The sequence below is a fragment of the Ovis canadensis genome, chromosome 8 (assembly GCF_042477335.2).
Source record: "Ovis canadensis isolate MfBH-ARS-UI-01 breed Bighorn chromosome 8, ARS-UI_OviCan_v2, whole genome shotgun sequence".
Classification (NCBI taxonomy): Eukaryota; Metazoa; Chordata; class Mammalia; order Artiodactyla; family Bovidae; genus Ovis; species Ovis canadensis.
Window position 1 is genome coordinate 23236431 of NC_091252.1, and position 21886 is coordinate 23258316.

Genomic DNA, 21886 nt, shown 5'->3' on the forward strand with positions numbered 1-21886 from the left:
TGACTATATAAAATCAATAGTCTGAAGAGTGGTGCAGGAAAGACGCAAACAAGTGGGAATGACAGGGAAGGATGTCTGGCTGCGCTGTCGGTGGCCAGAGGCCGTGGGAGGGCACAGAAGACAATCGTGCAGTGGCAGGCTTTAAACGCCAGACCAGAGTTTCAGCCTCAGGACAATGGACACAGAAAAGACCACCGAGCTTTGGGGAGATGGAACTGGCACAAAGGAAAGATACTAAGAAGAACTTAAGAAAGAATAAATAGGTAAAAAATCAGCAACTACTAGGGATGCTATTTCTAAGACTGCAGCCTAACCACTCCATTCTCCCCGCATTACCTGACTATAGGCGCTCACCCTCCTTGGCTTCTCGCTAGTTTCCACCCTGGTGCATTAGAATCCTAGAGGATTCTAAGTGGTATCCCTTCTCTGGTACTCCAGAGTTATCTTTTTAAAACACAAATGACTGCTGGTCACTTCATGATTTAAAAAGGAAAAATGTTTGTTACTTCTTGGCTTAAAAAGGAAATTAAAAAAAAAAAAAAAAGCCAGTGGTTCTCCATAATCTAAAATAAAATCCAAATTACTTCCAATAGTTTCAAAACACTGCAGAATCTGGATTCTAGCCACCTCTCTAGCCTCACTGTCCGCTACTTCATCCTCCTTCCCCATACAACCCACACCCAAACCACCATAAACCATCACCCCTCTGGGCCTCTACACTTGCTTTCTCAGTGAAGTGGGCTCTTGAGTCCTCTTCATCCCCAGAGTATCTTCCTTATCAATTAAGATCTAATTAGAATATTACTTCCTCCATGAGACTCTATGCCCTTGCACCTCATCTTACCAGTGCACCTGCTCAGCAACACATTGGTCCTGAATCAACGCAGCAGTCTTCTTGGAAACTCGTAAGGCCAGCGGACTGAACACAACTGAAGAGAATCACAGAATCCTGGCACAATTACAAATATGTGCTCTTCACCCCAGCTGAGTTTTCCACATCACTCTATCACCCGAGTTCCTCTCTACTCAATTGTTTAGCTTATCAGCTCCCTCTTTGCTCTCAATGATTATTTCAAAGTTTTCTCAATTTCTCCATTCAACTGCTTGGTCCTCTATCTTTCAAGAAAGTACCTTGACTCATTCATTACCTAGAAAATAGCCCTTCAGGCAACTACCCACACCTGCCCTAAGTCTCCTCTGCCCAAGCTCCCTCCTATGGAAAGGCCAACACCTCCAGTTGTGTCCTTATACCCACTTTCCCCTTCCCTCCAGCCTTCAAACACACCAATTTCTCCAACAGGGAAAAGGATTCTCCCTCAACTCTAGGTCTCCCTCAAACTGTTAACCAATCTCTTACTTTCCATTCTTGTGTTAAGAGCAGTCTAAGTCTGCTTTCTCATTTTCTGGTGATCACTAAACCAAGTAATCTATTTCTCCCCTAAAACTACACAACCACTCTAGAAAAACCCTAAAGCTTTATCCTCTTGATTTCTTTGGTCTCATATTAAAAAACAGAGACATTAATTCGCCGACAAAGGTCCATACAGTCAAAGCTATGGTTTTTCCAGTAGTCATTTATGGATGTGAGAGTTGGACCACAAAGGCTAAGCGCTGAAGAATTAATGCTTTCGAACTGTGGTGCTGGAGAAGACTCGAGAGTCCCCTGGACTGCAAGAAGAGCAAACCAGTCAATCCTAAAAGAAATCAACCCTGAATACACTGGAAGGACTGATGCCGAAGCTCCAATACTTTGGCCACCTGATATGAAGAGTCGACTCACTGGAAAAGACCCTGACACTGCAAAAATTGAAGGCAAGAAGAGAAGGAGGTGACAGAGGATGAGACGGCTGGAGGGCAGCACTGGCTTAATGGATATGAGTCTGAGCAAATTCCAGGAAAGAGTGAAGGACCGAGAAGCCTAGAGTGCTGCAGTTAATGGGGTCGCAAAGAGTAGGACACAACTTGGCGACCGAACAACAAGAACAACTCTCTTCCTATTCTGACGCTTGCCTGTCTTCCTCAGGACCTTCTTTTCCCACTTCCCCTTAATATCAATGCTTCCAATGCTGTATTTGGCCTACTGCTCTTTTTGAGGCTATGCTTTCTCTGAATAATTTCGTTCTCTCTTCTACAAGACTTCTAAATGCTAGTTACCAGCCCATGCAGCTCTATTAAGATCCATGCATACTCATATTCACTGCCTTGTCATGTCTGTTTGGTGTTACACAAGCATCTCAAATTCAGCATAACCAAAGTTTAAAACTTACTTCTGCCTGTGCTATTTTAAACGGAAACACCTTGATATCCATCCCAGGACTCATCTTTGATTGATCCCTCTTCCCCCCACCGTCAACCAATCATCTAACCGTCAACCCTCATCATCAAGCCCTGATGATTTTATCACCTAAATATTGTCCCAATATATACGGTCATCTTATTCCTTGCCCTAATTCAGGCTTTCTTACCTGAAGAAATAGTCTGTGGACTATTCCAACAGACTCAACTCCTAGCTCCTGATTACCCTGAAATCCATCCTCTGTACTGCTTCCAAAGTGATTTTTTTTTTTAGTCTGATTTTGTCACTTCCTTACTTAAAATTCTTCAATAAAATCCCCTTCTAAGTTCCAGAGTATTTAAGGCTTTGCATTTTATGAACCCTACCCTTCTCTCCAATATTTTGGCCACCTGATATGAAGAACTGACTCATTGGAAAAGACCCTGATGCTGGTAAAGACTGAAGGCAGGAGAAGGGGATGCCAGAGGATGAGACTGTTGGACGGCATCACTGATGCAATGGACATGACTTTGAGCAAGCTCCAGGAATTTGTGATGGAGAGGCAAGCCTGGTATGCTGCAATCCATGGGGTCGCAAAGAGTTGGACACTACTGAGTGACTGAACTGAACTGACCCTTCTCTTCCAGGCTTCACTGGTGGCTCAGTGGTAAAGAATTTGCCTGCCAATGCAGGAGACACAGGTTCAATCCCTGGGTTGGGAAGATCCCATGGAGAAGGAAATGGCTATGCACTCCAGTATTCTTGCCTGGGAAATCCCATGGACAGAGGAGCCTGGTGGGCTAGAGTCCATGGGGTCGCTAAAGAGTCGGAAACGACTTAAGACACTACAACAATCCCTCTCTCCCGCTCTCCTGTCATGCTTTGCTACGTATTTGGTAATCTAGTAATAATGAATAGCTTGTAATTCTAATTTACTTGTGTCTTTCCCTGGCCTAGCTAACTTCTACTAATCTTTTAAGTTACAGTTCAGGTGTTATACCTTCCTGAAAGCCATCTCAATGGCCAGCATCCCCCACCCCTCAGATTTCCCTTCCATATGCTTCCCTGGTGGCTCAGAGGTTAAAGTGTCTGCCTGCAATGAGGGAGACCTGGGTTCAATCCCTGGGTCAGGAAGATTCCCTGGAGAAGGAAATGGCACCCCACTCCAGTATTCTTGCCTGGAGAATCCCATGGACGGAGGAGCCTGGTGGGCTATAGTCCACGGGGTCGCAAAGAGTTGGATACGACTGAGCGACTTCACTTTCACTTTCCAGCTGGTATTTCACTGCGTGTCTATCACTGCACTTACCAAAGTTATTTCATAATGCTCTGTTTACGCATCTGGTCACCCTTTAGCCTAAACGGTAAACTCCGTGAAGACAGAAACTCTGCCGTCGTTATAACCCCAGCGTCCAGTACATTCTATTACATGTATTCTGAAAATCTTTCTTGAATGAATAAGTAAAAAATTTCCCAACTTTTCATCATTCAACCCTAGCACCCACATTCACCACCACTACTCCAAACCCCATGAAATTTGAGCCGCATATTCGATACTTAAGATACTTCCCAAAGCATTTCTGTCCGCTGTCTCTATTTTCCCATAGACGAAGAGCTCCAGTAGGAAGAGGACCGGTCATACTCACCTACCTGCTGCTGCTGCTGCTGCTGCTAAGTCGCTTCAGTCGTGTCCGACTCTTTGCGACCCCATGGACGGCAGCCCACCAGACTCCTCTGTCCCTGGGATTCTCCAGGCAAGAATATTGGAGTGGGTTGCCATTTCCTTCTCCAATGCATGCATGCATGCTAAGTCGCTTCAGTCGTGTCCGACTCTGTGCGACTCTATGGACAGCAGCCCACCAGGCTCCTCTGTCCACGGGATTCTCTAGGCGAGAATACTGGAGTAGGTTGCCATTTCACCTACCTAACTCCGGGTAACAGGCACAAGGACAGAAGAATGAATAAATATGCTTAGCGAGGATGAGAAGCTGTTTCGGACTTCTCTCTCACATCCTCCTCGGAGCTCAGACCTGTCTCAGGGGCCGAAGGATTGGAGGGGACAAGTCATTTCCCCGACAAGCACAGACCCGCAATTCCATCGGGCTCAGACTGCGCGAGTCGCCTCCACCCGCACATCAATCCCCACCGCGCCGTCCTCTCCCGCCAGCAGTGAACGGCACTGCGGGCTCACCGGAAGGCGGAACTCCAGGTGCTCCTGTGCCATGAGCAGAAGATACCTGTTCAAGATACCCGGCGGCGCCATCGCAGCAACCCACAACACGCTTGCGCGGTCCAGAGTGTCTCACCGTTTTCTTCCCCCACACACCACTTCCGCTGGGGCGGAGTCTGAGCCGGAAGCGGAAGTACGGCAAGCCGAGCACTGTCCGGAGTTTCCCAGCTGTTAGAATTTGAACCCTGCGGCTGCTGGGAAGGCTTCCTCCCGTACTAGGTGCGCGCTGGTTGAGGCCACCTTGTGCTAGGAGCTTGTGTGGAATGCTGCGTTGTGTTCCAGAGCAGGTTGCGATCAGACAGTGTAGTTCCCAGTGATCCTCCACCTGAAATGTACTTTTAACTTTCCCGACAACTCTTCAAATCCGAGTTTTAACTGAACTGAAATTTCACCTACTTCAGTGCAGACTTCTCCAACCACTTTAGGCGTGGGGAATGACTTAGCTGGCCCACTCACTCAAGATTTAGTATGCTTTTTATATTTTCGGTAACTTTCAAAGATACTTGCCTTGTAAGCCAATCAGAGTCAGCTCTTGAGGACGGAGGTCATCTCTTAACAATCCATTCTGTACCTCACAGAAAACAAAGTGAAAGTGAAATCACTCAGTCGTGTCCGACTCTTTGTGACCCCATGAACTGTAGCCTACCAGGCTTCTCCGTCTATGGCATTCTCCAGGCAAGAATACTGGAGTGGGTTGCCATTGTCTTCTCCAGGAGATCTTCCTGACCCAGGGATTGAACCCTGGTCTCCCACGTTGTAGGCAGATGCTTTACCGTCTGAGCCACCAGGGAAGACCTCCTCAAAGTTCAAGTTGATCCTTGAACAAGATGGATTTGTACTGCTTGGGGTCCAGTTACATGTGGTGGTGGTTGTTTTCCCACTGAGTACTACTAAAGTACTACAAGATTAGAGGTCGAAGGGCCAACTATAAATTTTTACACAGATTTTCAACTTCGCAGGGGCTGGATACCCCTAATCCTTCCCCAAGACCCTACCCACGCCATCTTGTTAAAGGATCAACTGTACTTGAGTTGTGGTGTTAGGCTCACATGACAAGTCCACAGCCAATTGTATATTAAAGCAATGATGTAAGTTGCTTCTAACTATTCACAATGGCACAGATTTGATAGCAGATAGTTTACAAGTTCTAATAATTTACATAGTCTATGTATATGTTGTTGCTTTTGAGGGTACTGAGTCTTTTGAGCTTTTGAGACCTGTTGTACATTGTACATAATATTGTGCAAAGTACAAAAGGGTTGTTATTCTGCATATCCCCACCATCAAGCGCCAAGATCATAGTTGATGCTTAGTGGAAGTGACTAAGAGCACAGGCTGTTGTCAGTCTTAGGTTCAAACTTCAGTTCCACTATTTACCATCTATATGCACTTAAGCAAATTTCTTTGCCTCTTTTATGCTCAGTTTTATCAGAAATGGAATAATACTGCCTCCCTTAAGGGATTGTTCTGATTGAGATAATAAACATGAAGAGTTTAATAAATTGTATGGGGCAAAGGGGCTTCCCAGGTGGTGCTAGTGGTAAAGAACCCACCTGCCAATACAGGAGACGTAGGAGAAGTGGGTTCGATCTCTGGGTTGGGGAGAAGGCATAGCAACCCACTTCAGTATTGTCTGAAGAATCCCATGGACAGAGAAGCCTGGCGGGCTACAGTCCATAGCGTTGCAAAGAGTTGGACATGACTGAAGCGACTTAGTACGTGTAGGGCAAAAAAAAAAAAAAAAATTTTAAGGAGGATATTTTTCTTCTCATAAAAAAAAAAAACTGTAAGAAAATTCCTCTTAACACACCATCTACTTTTTTTAGGTAAAATGTCTTGATAACCCCACTTGAAGTAAGTAAGCCTCTGAATGTCTCTTGGCCAAGGCTTCAGAGAGGGTTAAAACTACTAGATGTGAAAAGGGAGTTGTTGACTCCTTTGAGAAAAGAGGCCAAGGTAGGCACAGAACCGATGAAATGTTAGGGCAAGGATGTGCAGTGCTTGATAAACCCCTATCCCCCAAGTTTCTCAGAATGATTAAATACTATACACGAGATTTTGATGGAACAGCTTTTTAAGTTTTAAAGAAATGCTGATTTTCATGGCTGGGTTGATTCGGTGCTGTGCAGAAATACCAAGTGAAAATACTGGCCCTAGAAGAACCCAGATGAATTCAAGTTTCACAGATTTTTCACATTGAGATCCTTTAAGCTAAGGTTCATAACTAAATCTCTCCTAATTCTTCACTCCAGAAATGAGCAGAAGAGCATCTGCATCATGAATCTCAAAGCGTTGGCTACATGGTCTGGGGAGATAGAACTTAACCCTGCATAGGCCATTAAGGTTAGTGAGAAACTACTCTGAGATCAATTAAACTGCCTTTGGAGGAATCACAGCTAGAACTGTTCAACATTTGGAGGCTTTCTAGAGTAGTTAAGGAGGAGCAGGAAGGTACAGATTTGGGAATTTGGTGTTCAAACTAGCATCTAGACTTGCAATTTAAAAAAAAAATCATTTTGTTGAAGTATAATTCGTTTTCAGTATTGTGTTAGTTGTGCACAGCAAAGTGGTTCAGTTATACATATATATTTTTTTCACATCCTTTTCCATGGTTTATTATCAGATATTGAATATAGTTTCCTGTGCTAGTCAGTAGGACCTTGCTGTTCACCCATTCTATATATCATAGTTTGCATCTCCAACTTAAAAAAAAAAAAGAGTACTAGAAGGAGTTAAGAGGTTCAAATTCTGCCTTCTGGGAGCTGATCCAAAACTCCATTTTTGTTTCATCTATCCAGACAGATCTCTTAGAGACCTGGCTCCTATTGTGAGATGGGAGCCTCTGAGATACGCTGCTCATATTAAAAACCCAGAGGTATATTCCTGGGAAGTCAGGAGAGGAGAACTTTAAGTTCAGGTTAGAATAGGTCACTACAGTGTTGAGACTAGTAGGACATAGTGAAGGTAGGAAATGAGAGTTAACAGGCCCAGCAGCAGAAGTGCGACCATACATCTAACTGAACATCTAACACTTGAAGTGTTTAGGTGTCACAAAGAACCACAGGGATTGTGAATCAATGAGAGGGAGAAAAGTATGTATTAAGACTAGAATTTTGCAACAAATTAAAAGCAAGGGGATTCTGAGCAGTTCAAAGAGTACAAATTTGTTGTAACAAGTCATGTAAGAACTGAAAACTTCACTGTAGTGAAGCATTCCTGAGGGAGTTCTGTTTCACAGTATTTCAAAAGAATACTCGGCATCGTCAGTCTTAATGAAGATAATTCAGGAAGAAAAGAGAAAAAAAAAAAGGGTTACTTTCAGGAAACTGAACAAAGTGGGACTCTGAGTTCAAACTCAGCTCCTGGAGGTTAAATTTCCAACAAGCAAGATCTCTAGATGAGGATAAAAGTAGATCCCATCTTCCGGTCGAAAGACTCCCCAGAACAAATCTGAAGTCCCAGTTGCAAACTGGACCAACTAATTTGCTTCCTGTGAAGCCCAATCTGTGCATAGAAAAAAGTGTGAAGGGAAATAGGCTGGAGATTCAGCTTTCTTTCTTGGTCGTCCTGCCACTTTCAAATAGTCAAGGGCCATATACTTCAAGGCAGATGTAAGATGGCAACATGATTGAGTTAGGCTCAAAACCAACTCTCCCCAACTGAGCAACTGCATGAAGTCGAAACAATTTTTCCAAAAGGAGCCTAACCTAGGGCCTGCTGCCAAAATTAGGGATGCCTTTCCTCTTTGGGCCTGTCCTTAATTTCTTTTGTTTGCAATGAGATCGATTGCAAGGTACCAAAAAATGGTTTCAGTCTTTTACTCTACTTCAAATATAAGGCCATGCAAGACCTGGGTATCATCTGCACTGCTCCAGGCTTCAGCTTTGTAGCTTAGGTGGCTCTGCACATCTTTGAACAAATGCCATTTATTACTTCTCTTGGGCAGAACTTGCGTACTAGGCATAAGTTCATGGTGCATGTGCTTTATCTGAGCCAGATCTTTCATCTTTCTTTTTTTTCCTCATTTTCCTTCTCTTGCTTCCTTCTTTCCTTCCTAAAATATAAGAAGCAAAATATGATATCTAAATAAAGGCTTTTGACAAGTGTACATGCTAAATTGCTTCAGTTGTGTCTGACTCTTTGCAACCCTGTGGACTGTAGCCCACCAGGCTCCTTTGTCGTGGGATTCTCCAGGCAAGAATACTGGAGTGGGTTGCCATGCCCTGCTCCAGAGGATCTTCCCAACTCAGGGATCAAACTCTTGTCTCTTACATCTTCTGCATTGGAAGGCAGGTTCTTTACCACCAGGGCCACCATTTGTTTGCAGATATTAAGTAGGTGTGCAGCTTTCCTAGGCGGGGGGGGGGGGGGGGGGGGGGGGGGGCGGGGAACCACAGATTCTTATTTAAGCACAATTTCCAGTAATGACCATCTCTTGACCCTAGTTGCTTACCATGAGTGGAAAATAATCATATATAGTGTAGTTAGCGTCAGGTCCCAGAGAAAGATTTTCTTGAACATCTATTGTAACAGGGCCCAGAGAAGTTTTATTCAATCCCGTAGGACACAGGTTTTCCCATTTTAACTGCACACTGGAATTACCTGAAGACTTTTTTAAACTACAAGGCCTGGAATCTATCTCCAGAGACTCTTGTCTGGTATGTGGCCTGAACACAGTTATTTTTAAAAAACTCCTCAGTTTTTATTTACTGTGCAGCCACCAGCATATCACCTGGGAACCACTCAGAATGCAAAATCCTGTCCCACCCTACATCAGACACTCCAGTGTAGGCCCCAGTAGTCTGTTTTCAGTAAGCCCACGAGGTGGTTCAAATGCACAATGAGGTTTGAGAATCACTGCTGAGAAGACAGTGGCACGGAAGATGGATGGGCTTTGAGTCCCAGGTACCACAGATAATAGCATGTTTTGCCTTCTTTGCACCCAACTTTGGGAAGAGAATTTATGTGATAAGTTTGCAACATACTGCAAATATTTTCTCAGAAGGTATAACAAGAAAATATTCCTCTCTTACTAGCCAGAATGAGAATCAAAGATAAATCTTAGCTGAGAAAATACCTAGTATAGCCTCCTGTGCTAGGTCACTTCAGTTGTGTCCAGCTCTTTGTGACCCTATAGACTGTAGCCCGCCAGGCTCCCCTGTCCATGGTGATTTTCCAGTATAACCTCCTAAGGTAGGTGAGTTCTTGTGGCCCAGGAATGGTGATTAGAACTGAGGCTTCAGAGCAAGTTTTTAAATTCCAGAGTGAAAGTGAGATAAATGTGTCCCCAAGGCAAGGAGAGAAGAAATAGAGGAAAAGTGAGTCAAGATGGCAGGAGCTAGATAACACTTTCCCCTTGCCCTGCAAAGGTGTGGTTGTTAGCTGCAGGAAATGTTTGGTGTGGGTGGATTCTTTGGAATCTCAGAGGTTTCACACCTGAGTTATCTTGGTCATGGACACCACTGTAATGCCAGGAAGGTCCTGACATCTAGGTTGTACTCTTGATTTTTGGATTGAAAGCTGCTTGAAATCACTATCATGGTGCTTAACCAGATTTTGGTTTGTTACGGTAACATTTTAAGAGACGCGGAAAGTAAAATACAATATTTCCTGAGTGGTATTATGCATCAGTCACCGGGTTAAGGCAGTGGGAATACAAGGATTAAAAAAAATCATCCAACTAAGAGTTTTTAATCCAATGGCAAGAATTACACTATATTTCCTGGCTAGACTGTGTAAGGTCTATGCTAGGAAAATAAAATGTCATGGACCACAGCTGATGGTACATTTAATAATGCTGTGGTTGGGGATGGGCAGTATAGACATGACTTCCCTAAGGAGGTATGGAGAAGGCAATGGCACCCCACTCCAGTACTCTTGCCTGGAAAATCCCATGGACGGAGGAGTCTGGAAGGCTGAAGTCCATGGGGTCGCTAGGAGTCGGACATGACTGAGCGACTTCACTTTTCACTTTCATGCATTGGAGAAGGAAATGGTAACCCACTCCAGTGTTCTTGCCTGGAGAATCCCAGGGACGGGGGAGCCTGGTGGGCTGCCGTCTCTGGGGTCGCACAGAGTCGGACACGACTGAAGCGACTTAGCAGCAGCAGCAGCAGCAAGGAGGTAACATTTTAACCTGGCCTTTAAAAGTGAACATTTTCAAAGGTGTGCTCAGTTTAGTTGAAATAGTAAAAAACGTCTGGTATGTGGACTATGAGTACAGGAGATAAAGCTGAAAAGGTTGCTGAATAATCTTGATGGTAAATGGGCGTTTTCATAAGAAAGAAAATTGCATAATCAGGTCAGTAATTTAGAATGGACTCTGATGGAGGCTGTGTTAGAACGGAACCAATAATGGGAACAGAAAGCCCAGTTAACAGATTCTAGTAACATTCAAGGCAAGAGAGGATGAGTGTCTGGAAAGGCAGAGACTTTGGGCACTTACAGGAATGAACTGATTTTTGTTTCAGCTTCCTTCTAAACAGTTCGTGTGATACCATAACAGGATACATGTCATACATGTCATGCATGTCATTAGGGAGCGCCCGTGTGCTCGGTCGAGTCAGTTGTGTCTAACTCTGCAACCCCAATGGACTGTAGCCCACCAGACTCCTCTGTCCATGAGATCCTCCAGGCGAGAAGACTGGTCTGGGTCGCTGTGCCCACCAGGGGATCTTCCTGCCCCAGGGATTAAACAGATCTCTTGTATTGCAGGTGGATTCTTTACCCACTGGGCACCTGGGAAGCCCCTACATGTCATTCATTATGTATTTGTCCAAACCCACAGAATGTACCACACCAAGGGTAAACTTTAAGATAAACTACGAACTCTGGGGTGATTTTGATGTGTCAGTGTAAGTTAATCAGTTGTATTAATAACAAATGCACCACTCTGGTGGGGAACCTTGATAATGGGAGAGGCCTTGCATATTGTAGGGACAGGAAGTATAAGAAGTCTACGTACCTTTCTCCCAATTCCACCATGAACCTAAAACTACTCTAAAAAAGCAAAATCTTTTAAAAACAAAAATTTTTTTTAAGCCCAGAGAGACAAAATTTCACACAATATTTTTTCCATATTTATTTAGCAGAAATTTAGCTAAGTAAACAGTTTGAAACAGTTCATTGTTAATAATTTTAAAATTCCGGTTACCAAAAATAGTATCACAACATGCATTAATAATGCTCTTGATACTACTATAAACATTTTTAAGACAGGTTATGAATTAGCATTTGTACTGAGCTAATGTTATAACTGTAGCAGCTAGAGTTACCAAATATTAATAATTAAATAAAGAAACTAATAATTAAACTATATACTTAAATAAACCTAATAATTAAACTATATACTTAAATAAACCTAATAATTAAACCATGTACTTAAATAAACCTAATAATTAAACTACTGCAAAATCTGAATGAATTTCAGTTGTTATAATTCGATTATTAATCTTGACAGGATAAGTGCCACTAAAAATTTAAGGCTCCAAGGGTTTTCCAGCAAAGGAAAAAAGCTTACTATGAGAGGGTATAATCCCATATAAATTAAATCAAATGGCTAATCAACATTTTTTGTGAAGCCCATGGGGCATCTGAGAATTCTGAGAATTCCTTAAATACCTTTACGTTATTATTATAATACTGTCCATTATGTCACTACAAGGTCACAAAGCACAACACGTTCCACATGTTGAAAACTCCTTTCCTGAAGAAGCTGGTCACAGCTGAACTGATTTATTGCTAAGTCACTTCAGTCGTGTCCGACTCTGTGTGACCCCATAGAGAGCAGCCCACCAGGATCCCCTGTCCCTGGGAGTCTCCAGGCAAGAACACTGGAGTGGGTTGCCATTTCCTTCTCCAATGCATGAAAGTGAAAAGTGAAAGTGAAGTCGCTCAGTCATGTCCGACTCTTAGCGACCCCATGGACTGCAGCCTACCAGGCTCCTCTGTCCATAGGATTTTCCAGGCAAGAGTACTGGAGTGGGCTGCCGTTGCCTTCTCCGGAACTGATTTATAGGAACGTGTAACTGTGAATCTGCATCGGTGCTCAGCAAGCTACTTAATACAGTAGTGCTGAAAAACTCGTAAATATGATTTTGAGAGCCCATAAGCCCTCTCTCCACCTCTAGAGAATACAATGGAATCCAGATATTCAATTGTAAAGTAAATAGTAATGGAGGCAAAACCCAAGGAAAGTGCACGTTGGTCTCTCCGCCTTAACGTCCACGGTCCACCTGCCAAACACTGAGTCACGAACACTTAGTTCCACTGCCACCGGTCTCCAGTGTGGCCCTGTCCACAGACTCTGCTACGGACATTCTGATACTTAACATACCAACTTTTACCCACTGGTTTTGTCTGATCCTTGTATTGGCAATTACAAGCAGATGGTCCTTTCTCACTTCTACATTTCCTGATCCTGGCAGTGCCTGGTACAAGTTAAATGCTCAGCAAATGTTTGTTGAATGAATAAATGAACTAGACAATATTGAAAAACACTGTAATTGTAATAAGTATTTCATTACTGAAAACTATGTTTAATATAATGCACCCCAAAAAGGAAGGAAAAAAAAAAACTAGTCTTCTTGGATTATTTCTAAGATCAATACTTTAATCCTTATGTTCATTTATATTTGCGTACATGGTACAATTACACACTGGCACAATGTAAGATCAGCTTTCAGCGCTTATTTCTCATTCACATTCACTACTATTAGTGTAGTTAGCACCAAAAGACAATTCCTGAAGAAATATGTCTCATGAAATGATTTATCAATAATATTAATGTATTTAATGTATTATTAAAGTAAGTTTTCTCATCCGCACCTATCCATCTGTACTTTCAAGTCAGGGCTTGTTCATGATAAAAGACAGGTCTAATCACTTTGTAATTCTAATTTTCCTTTGGTATAGTAGACAAATTATCAAGCAGCAGCTTCCTCCAGTTTTTAATATATTAATAAAACCACTTCATGTTTCTTCCCCATTTATATTCTTACAGGTAAAATTCCATTACAATGAATTCTCTTGGATAACCAAATTGATTTGCTGTAGCAAATTCACTGTTAGAGAGAAGTTATTTTATATATACTATATAGCTTTCAGTATCAATTTATTACAAAGATGCTAGGTTTCAGGAAGTGAAAACCAGCACCTGAAGTCTGAGTAAAAAGTGACACGCATACAATTCTTTCCATCAAGGTCAGAGATCACTGTGTAGTATGGTGCTCTTTATTTTGAAATTTTACATGTAAAATTACAGAACAATCAATAAGTAATTTATTTCTCTCCTTCATATAACAAAGTTTCCAACAAAGTACTTTTATACCAGTTTATTCTTCATAAATAAATCACTATTATAACTGACTGCTAAGTCGCTTCAGTCGTGTCCGACTCTGTGCAACCCCATAGACGCCAGCCCACCAGGCTCCCCCATCCCTGGGATCCTCCAGGCAAGAACACTGGAGTGGGTTGCCATTTCCTTCTCCAATGCATGAAAGTGAAAAGTGAAAGTGAAGTCACTCAGTCGTGTCTGACTCCTAGTGACTCCAAGGACTGCAGCCTACCAGGCTCCTCCACCCACGGGATTTTCCAGGCAAGAGTATTATAACTGACTACTTACTGAGAAATAAAAATATTTGAATTTCTTAAAAAAATACAGAGCCCTTCTTGATTAACAGAATTTGTTTTAATAGGACTTTATCTAGAGTATCTTATACTTTAGACAAGGAACCATTAAGACAAAGTCAATGACAAAGAATTTATATGACTACATCACACATTTCAGGAAACAAACATGAAGAAACAATTTAAGGCTACCCAGTAATAGCTTCTCATAAAACCCAGTGAACCTTACAACTGTAATTAGACTTCAAAGAGACGAAAATATTAGTCTATGTTGAGCCAAGATTAGGAAATCTTCCACTGTTGACATTTTCATGTTCTTAGTCTTTCAATCAAATAATCAGCCTGTAATTAAAAAAATACCATATCTTTATTCTAATTATCATAGCCTATATGAAATAATTTTACTGGCACTTCTATTATAATAAGCCACAACAGAAGAGTTGGATACTACATATTCTTTTCCTAAAAATCTTACAAAAACTCTCAGTTGGTTTTAAACTATGGTAAAGGTGTTTATTTAATATTTTGTATATAAATAGGCAGATTTTTATCCACATTGCCTATTTGTCAGAAAGTTTCAAAAAGAAAAAGAAATACATCACACTAAAGTTTTATAAAGTAAACTAAGGGGGCTTCCCTAGTGGCTCAGCAGTAAAAGAATCCACCTGCACATGCAGGGGACAAGAGTTCAACCCCTGGCCAGGGAGGGTCCCGCCGGCTGTGGGGCCACTGAGCCTGTGAACCACAACCACTGGCCTGCTCTCCAGAGCCCAGGAGCTGCAACTCCCGAGCCCACGTGCCACGACTGCCGGAGCCTGTGTCCCGAGCCCACGTGCCACGACTGCGGAAGCCCGTGTCCCGAGCCCACGTGCCACGACTGCCGGAGCCTGTGTCCCAAGCCCACGTGCCAGGACTGCGGAAGCCCGTGTCCCGAGCCCACGTGCCACGACTGCGGAAGCCCGTGTCCCGAGCCCACGTGCCACGACTGCGGAAGCCCGTGTCCCGAGCCCACGTGCCACGACTGCGGAAGCCCGTGTCCGGAGCCCACGTGCCAGGACTGCGGAAGCCCGTCTCCCGAGCCCACGTGCCACGACTGCTGGAGCCTGTGTCCCGAGCCCACGTGCCACGACTGCGGAAGCCGGTGTCCCGAGCCCACGTGCCACGACTGCGGAAGCCGGTGTCCCGAGCCCATGTGCCAGGACTGTGGAAGCCCGTGCACCCTAGAGCCTGTGCTCCACAGACAGGCCACCGCAATGAGCAGAGAGCGGCTCCCCCTCACCACAACTAGAGAAAAGCCCGTGCAGCAACCAAGACCCAGCACAGCCAAAGCTCACTAAGAACTGTTTTTTTAAAAATCAAGAAGTAAACTCTATATGGAGGAACTTGAAAAGCATTTTACTAAGTGAAAGAAGTGAAAAGGCTATATACAATATGGTTCTAACTATATGATATTCTGGAAAAGGCAAAACTGGAGACTTAAAAAAAAAAATCAGTGGTTACCAGAGGTTAAGGGGCAGGGAGAAACGAACGATCAGGGCACAGAGGATTTTTAGGGCACTTTAACTACTCTGCATGGTACTACAGTGTTGGATATATGTTATGATACATTTGTCCAAAGCCACAGTATATACTACACAAAGAATGAACCCTAATAAAAACTATGGACTTTGAGAGATAATGATATCAATGTAGTTTCATGGATTATAACAAATTTGTCACTATGGTGTACAATGTTGATAGTGGGAGAGATTGTGAGTACGTGGGGACACAGGATATATGGGAACTCTCTGAACTTTCAATTCAATTTTGCTGTGAACCTAAAATTCTTAAAAAAAAAAATCTGTTTAAAAAAGAATAAAAACTAAGGTCTTCTAGTTAAATTATTTCAGATACTTTACTCAATCATCTTATATATCTGGAATACTATATAAGATTTCAGAATAAATGTTAACATCTTTATTTTGATTTTTTCAGAGTCTCATAATATATACTTAATATCTATATTTAAGAAGAGTTCAGATTCCCAGGATGAACCATTAACAGATATAACTTTGTTCATTCATTTTTTTCCCAACTAAAAGATCTTGTAAGGAATACAGTTTAGAAATTATAAAAATATATTTAAATTTTCTTATTATAAGACATAATATAGAAAATTAGAAATACAGATTTTTTTAAGAATGCCTCTTTTTTATCATACCAATCTTTTAAAGAGACCACACCAGCTTCCCACAAAATGTCCAATTTTTTAATCTGAAGTACACATACGTCTTGGCTTCCCAGGTGGCTCCAGTGGTAAGGAACTCATCTGCCAGTGCAGGAGGTGAAACAGACGGGGATTCGATTCCTAGGTTAGGAAGATCCCTTAGAGGAAGGTATGGCTATCCACGCCAGTATTCCTGCCTGGAAAATTCCATGGACAGAGGAGCCTGGCAGGTTACAGCCCATGGGGTCACACAGAGTTGGACATGACTGAAGCAACTTAGCATGCACACACATACATCTTAAATATATTTTTAATTAAATAAAATAATCTGGACAAGTTGAAGAAAGAGATAATAAGCCTGAAATACGAAGTTTCTAAAAATCAAATGTATTTTCATTTCTTCTGTAATATGGCTATAATAATATATATATATTAACTAATGGTAATTACTTAATTTGTAATTTGATGGTTTTTCAGATTTAGCTGCTACAGGTCACCTTATCATCATGGACATATAAGAAACTGGTAAATTACTAGTCAAGTGGCCCTGGAAAGACAGAGTCATTTAATAACAAAGCTTGACTGTTAGGTTACAAGCTTATAATCAGTAGAATTCTATTCTACTGTTGCTCTATCAAAGCAGAATTCTGCAGTTTTTTAGACTCACAGCTCCAACTTCAGGTTTAGCAGCTGATGCTACTTGCCTCTGTTTCTACAAAGAGGCTAATGATGATAGAGGCTGCAGTTACTGAGCCCTTACTATCTGCAAGGTACAGTTTTAAGCACTTTGTGCACATGTGTGTGTTTGTGTGTGTGTGTGCTTAGTCACTCAGTTGTGTCCAACTCTTTGCAACCCCATGGACTACAGCCTACCTAGCTCCTCTGTCAACTGAATTTTCCAGGCAAGAATACTGGAGCGGGTTGCCATTTCCTTCTCCATGGGATCTTCCTGATCCAGGGATCAAACCTTTGGCTCCTGCACCTCCTGCATTGGCAGGTGGACTCCTTACCACTGCACCATGTTAATTAAATCATCAATCCTCTTCTGAACCCTGGAGGCAGGCACTATTAACCGTAAGTCAGTAGACAAAAAGCTTGGGCCTTAAAAAGTTTAAGTAACTTGCACATGGTCACTTGAATAACTAATGGAGCCAGAATTCAGAACTATTAATGCTACAAACTTCTATATCATATCCTCTGCTTACAATTCAGAGCCTTCACCACGGTGTCTCTTCCTACAGATCTGATGACCTGGAAAGTCCCCCAAATTAAAAAGATTATTTTGGATATGTGCAAATAGTACATTAAAACAGATGACCAAATCTATAAGAAGTGTAAATGTCTGCTGTTGCCAAGAAAAGAAAAACTACAACCAAAAGGACAAATATTTTTGTATGCTGCTAGCGTAACAATAATACTCACTGTGATAAACCAATAGGAATTCACTCTATAAACCAATCTTGACATGAAGCTCAGCTGATCAGCTGGTGCCAGAACATGAAGGTGCAAGTGGGCAATGGAACAGAATGGTGACATGTGGAAACCCATTCTGAAACAGAAAAGTACGAGGTAGCTGACAGATTAGTTTACAACTACATTTTCAGGTTAAAACACATAAATATTAAAGATACCCAAAACAGGTTATTTAACTTCTATGCAGAGTACATCATGAGAAACGCTGGACTGGAAGAAACACAAGCTGGAATCAAGATTGCCGGGAGAAGTATCAATAACCTCAGATATGCAGATGACACCACCCTTATGGCAGAAAGTGAAGAGGAACTAAAAAGCCTCTTGATGAAAGTGAAAGAGGAGAGTGAAAAAGTTGGCTTAAAGCTCAACATTCAGAAAATGAAGATCATGGCATTCGGTCCCATCACTTCATGGCAAATAGATGGGGAAACAGTGGAATCAGTGTCAGACTGCATTTTTAGGGGTTCCGAAATCACTGCAGATGGTGATTGCAGCCATGAAATTAAAAGACGCTTACTCCTTGGAAGGAAAGTTATGACCAACCTGGATAGTATATTCAAAAGCAGAGACATTACTTTGCCGACTAAGGTCCGTCTAGTCAAGGCTATGGTTTTTCCAGTGGTCATGTATGGATGTGAGAGTTGGACTGTGAAGAAAGCTGAGTGCTGAAGAATTGATGCTTTTGAACTGTGGTGTTGGAGAAGACTCTTGAGAGTCCCTTGGACTGCAAGGAGATCCAACCAGTCCATTCTAAAGGAGATCAGCCCTGGGATTTCCTTGGAAGGAATGATGCTAAAGCTGAAACTCCAGTACTTTGGCCACCTCATGCGAAGAGTTGACTCACTGGAAGAGACTCTGATGCTGGGAGGGATTGGGGGCAGGAGGAGAAGGGGATGACAGAGGATGAGATGGCTGGATGGCATCACTGACTTGATGGACGTGAGTCTGAGTGAACTCCGGGAGTTGGTGATGGACAGGGAGGCCTGGCGTGCTGCGATTCATGGGGCCGCAAAGAGTCGGACACGACTGAGCGACTGAACTGAACTGAAGGTAGACAGATTACCACTCAAACAACTCTTCCACTGTTTTTCTACATGAACTTCAGAGTATTCACACAGTTATTTCTCATGTTGAAGTTCACATAAGATAAAGTCTTCATCAAGAAAAGCTTTCACAGAATATTACGGCACTGTATAACTCTTATGAATTCTGAGCTGGCATTATGTCTTACTTCCATTCTTATCCCTGGTGGCTCAGACGGTAAAGCGTCTGTCTACAATGCGGGAGATCCAGGTTCGATCCCTGGGTTGGGAAAATCCCGTGGAGAAGGAAATGGCAATCCACTCCAGGACTATTGCCTGGAAAATCCCATGGATGGAGGAGCCTGGTAGGCTACAGTCCATGGGGTGGTAAAGAGTCGGACACGACTGAGTGACTTCACTTTCACTTTCAGTTCTTATCATATTCTGTTTAATTTTCCTAAAAAATGCCGAGTCACTGGACACTGAGTAGAAGTCGGGAGTCCTTAGTTCTAAGACATGACCAGTAGATGGCATGCTTTCTCCTAAATAAAGTGGTCATTTCCTTACTATCACTAAACAAACTTTGTCATCACTTTTAAGTTTCTTGAATACTAAAAGTTAGATTTTTTTCCCTAAGGAAATTCAATTTATACACAGTTTTATAGGAATGCACATACTCAACAAAAGACTAACTAATTTTCCCTGCCCACTGCTTGAATATACCTGTCTGTCCAAACTGCAAGTGGCAATTATTAGAAGATGCTGAGATGTGAAAAGAAGTTCTGTTCATTAAATTTACTAGTGAACAATATGTTCACTTTCAGGAAAACTGCATTTAGACCATGAACTCTGCATCTCTACTTTCATTTTCCCGAGGAAATAACATTTGAGGAAAACCAACTGTATGTATTGGTTTCTATATGGAAATATACGAACCTTGTATTTGCAAAATCAGTGAAATTATTCCTCTCTAGAATGGCTTTTCCAACAGTCACCATGTTCTCAACTGTAAAACAGGAAAGAAACTACATTATGGTCTAGGAGATGTTAAGTTCATTCCCTAGTTATTCACCCAAACTTTTAGATCCTAGTAAAAAGTCATATCAAATGGATACACATTTAAAGACTTCTTCAACAGCTCTAAGTTACTATGACGTTTGCTGATCAACACCTCAAACGAAGGTGCAACCTATCACAAACTACCACACAAGAGCTGACTCTAAACAGCTCTTGAGGGATATTATCAAGTGATACCACAGGACATCTGATCCTACTGTGGTCTAATTCTAATCATAAGGAAACCAAGTATCTACACAAAACTTGTCTGAGTTAAGAAGACAAGAGAACTTTGAACTTGCTTTTGAACTCAAATTAGGGATATGACACCGCTTTATACTAGCCCCGCTGTGACTAAATGTTTGTTTTTCTTCTAAACTCTCATCTGCCTTAGCATCTTAGTCTGTGTTTCACGGGCTTCAGATGGGATATGCTTCCCCATTAAAACATTTCTGGCAACCTGGTATCTTCAAGCACAATGCCAAACTTCAGATCCCTTTTGTTTCTGAATTGGTGTAATCAAGCATTTAGAAAGGGAAGAAGTGAGAGAATCTGCAGAGGATAGTTTTATAAGAGGTTTAAAATCATTGCTATCAGTTTGCTTCTCTTAAGTCAGGCTTGAGTGGGAAGGCTTCCATGACAAGGTCAGTACCATTCAGTCAAAAAAAAAAAGCCTAAGCCAGACTTTATCTTGTTTTCTTTCACAAGACTCCCAAGATTCGAGGGGGTGGGGTAAGGTTAAATTAGGAGGCTGAGATTAACATACATACATTACTATATGTAAAACAGATAACCAACAGGGACCTACTGTTGTATAACACAGGGAACTACACTCAGTATTTTGTTATAACCTGTAAGGAAGAAGAATTTGAAAAAGAATATATATACATACACGTATAACTGAATCGCTATGCTGTATACCTGAAACTAACACAGTATTGAAAATCAACTATACTTCAATGAAAAAATTTTAAAATAAGAAGAGAGAGAAGGTAGAAGCATGTAATAAGATAGAGAGAGATGGTAGTCCATGTAATAAGATAGAGAAGGACTTTTAGCACCATAAATCTAGTCCAGAGATCTTAATTGGATGACAAATTAAACTGAAAATATTCAGAAGAACGTTGCCTAGTTTCTGGTTCAGTATGGAGACCTGTGTGATTATTCAACTTGCTTTTGCTTTCAACATTAAAACCATTCTCGAAAGTATAATTTGAGAAAAAAAATACCCCCAAGATGCCAAACATTTGAATAAATAAAAGACTGTTTTTTCTTTTAATTTCTTTAAAGGACATATGACTATTTAATCATTTTAACAGTAACATGGCATCATAAAGTATATAGATGAAATATAAATGACAATAACACTACAAAGTGTTGCAAAGTTTCTCATATTTTGAATTGATACAATGCTAACTCTAAGTAGGCTGTTTTAATTGCAGGATGTGTGTTTTAATTTCACTATAGCAACTACTTTAAAAAAATACAAAGAAAATTGGCTAAAATGACAGGAGATAAAGTGGAATATTAAAAGTATGTTTGAAAAAAAAAAGTATGTTTGATCAACCACAGAAAGGCAGGAAAGAAGAAACAGGGCAACAAAAAGCAAGTGGGACAAATAGAAAACAAATGGCAAGATGGCAGACCTAAATCCAACTATGTCAATAGTTATATTAAATGTTTCTGAACTAAATGCTCCAATTAAAAGACAGCAATTTCCACATTATGTTGTTTTTTTAAAATGCCAGATGCAATTACATTGCTATCTTCACGTCTTTAAATATACATATTCAATTTATTGTAAGTAAAGGATAGAAGGGGCTTCCCTGGCGGCTCAGTGGTAAAGAATCTGCCTGCCAATGCAGGGGACACAGCTTCCATCCCTCGGTAGGAAAGCTCCAGTGGAAAAGAAAATGGCAGCCCACTCCAGTGTTCTTGCTAGGGAAATCCCACGGACAGAGAAGCCTGACAGGCTACAGTCCACGGGGTCTCAAAGA

At 41.7% G+C, this 21886-nt stretch overlaps 1 protein-coding gene across 7 annotated transcripts in view; it reads right to left on the reverse strand.

The window, feature by feature from the left end:
- The window catches only part of LOC138445231 (tRNA (guanine(10)-N2)-methyltransferase homolog), an 84675-nt gene that overhangs the window by 56221 nt on the left and 6568 nt on the right, over nucleotides 1–21886 (reverse strand). For 2 of the 7 annotated variants that reach the window (XM_069599032.1, XM_069599028.1), the window contains exons 1-2: nucleotides 4467–4574; nucleotides 4200–4305 (exon numbers count right to left, since the gene is read on the reverse strand). Coding sequence is in view for 2 of the 7 variants with exons in the window: in XM_069599025.1 (XP_069455126.1) it covers nucleotides 17761–17887; nucleotides 19770–19839 (197 nt within the window). In the remaining 5 variants the exon portion in view is untranslated. Of the gene's footprint in view, nucleotides 1–4199; nucleotides 4306–4466; nucleotides 4620–17760; nucleotides 17888–19769; nucleotides 19840–21886 lie in introns of those variants that run through there. The other 5 variants (XM_069599025.1, XM_069599026.1, XM_069599027.1 and 2 more) reach the window with 5 other exon arrangements.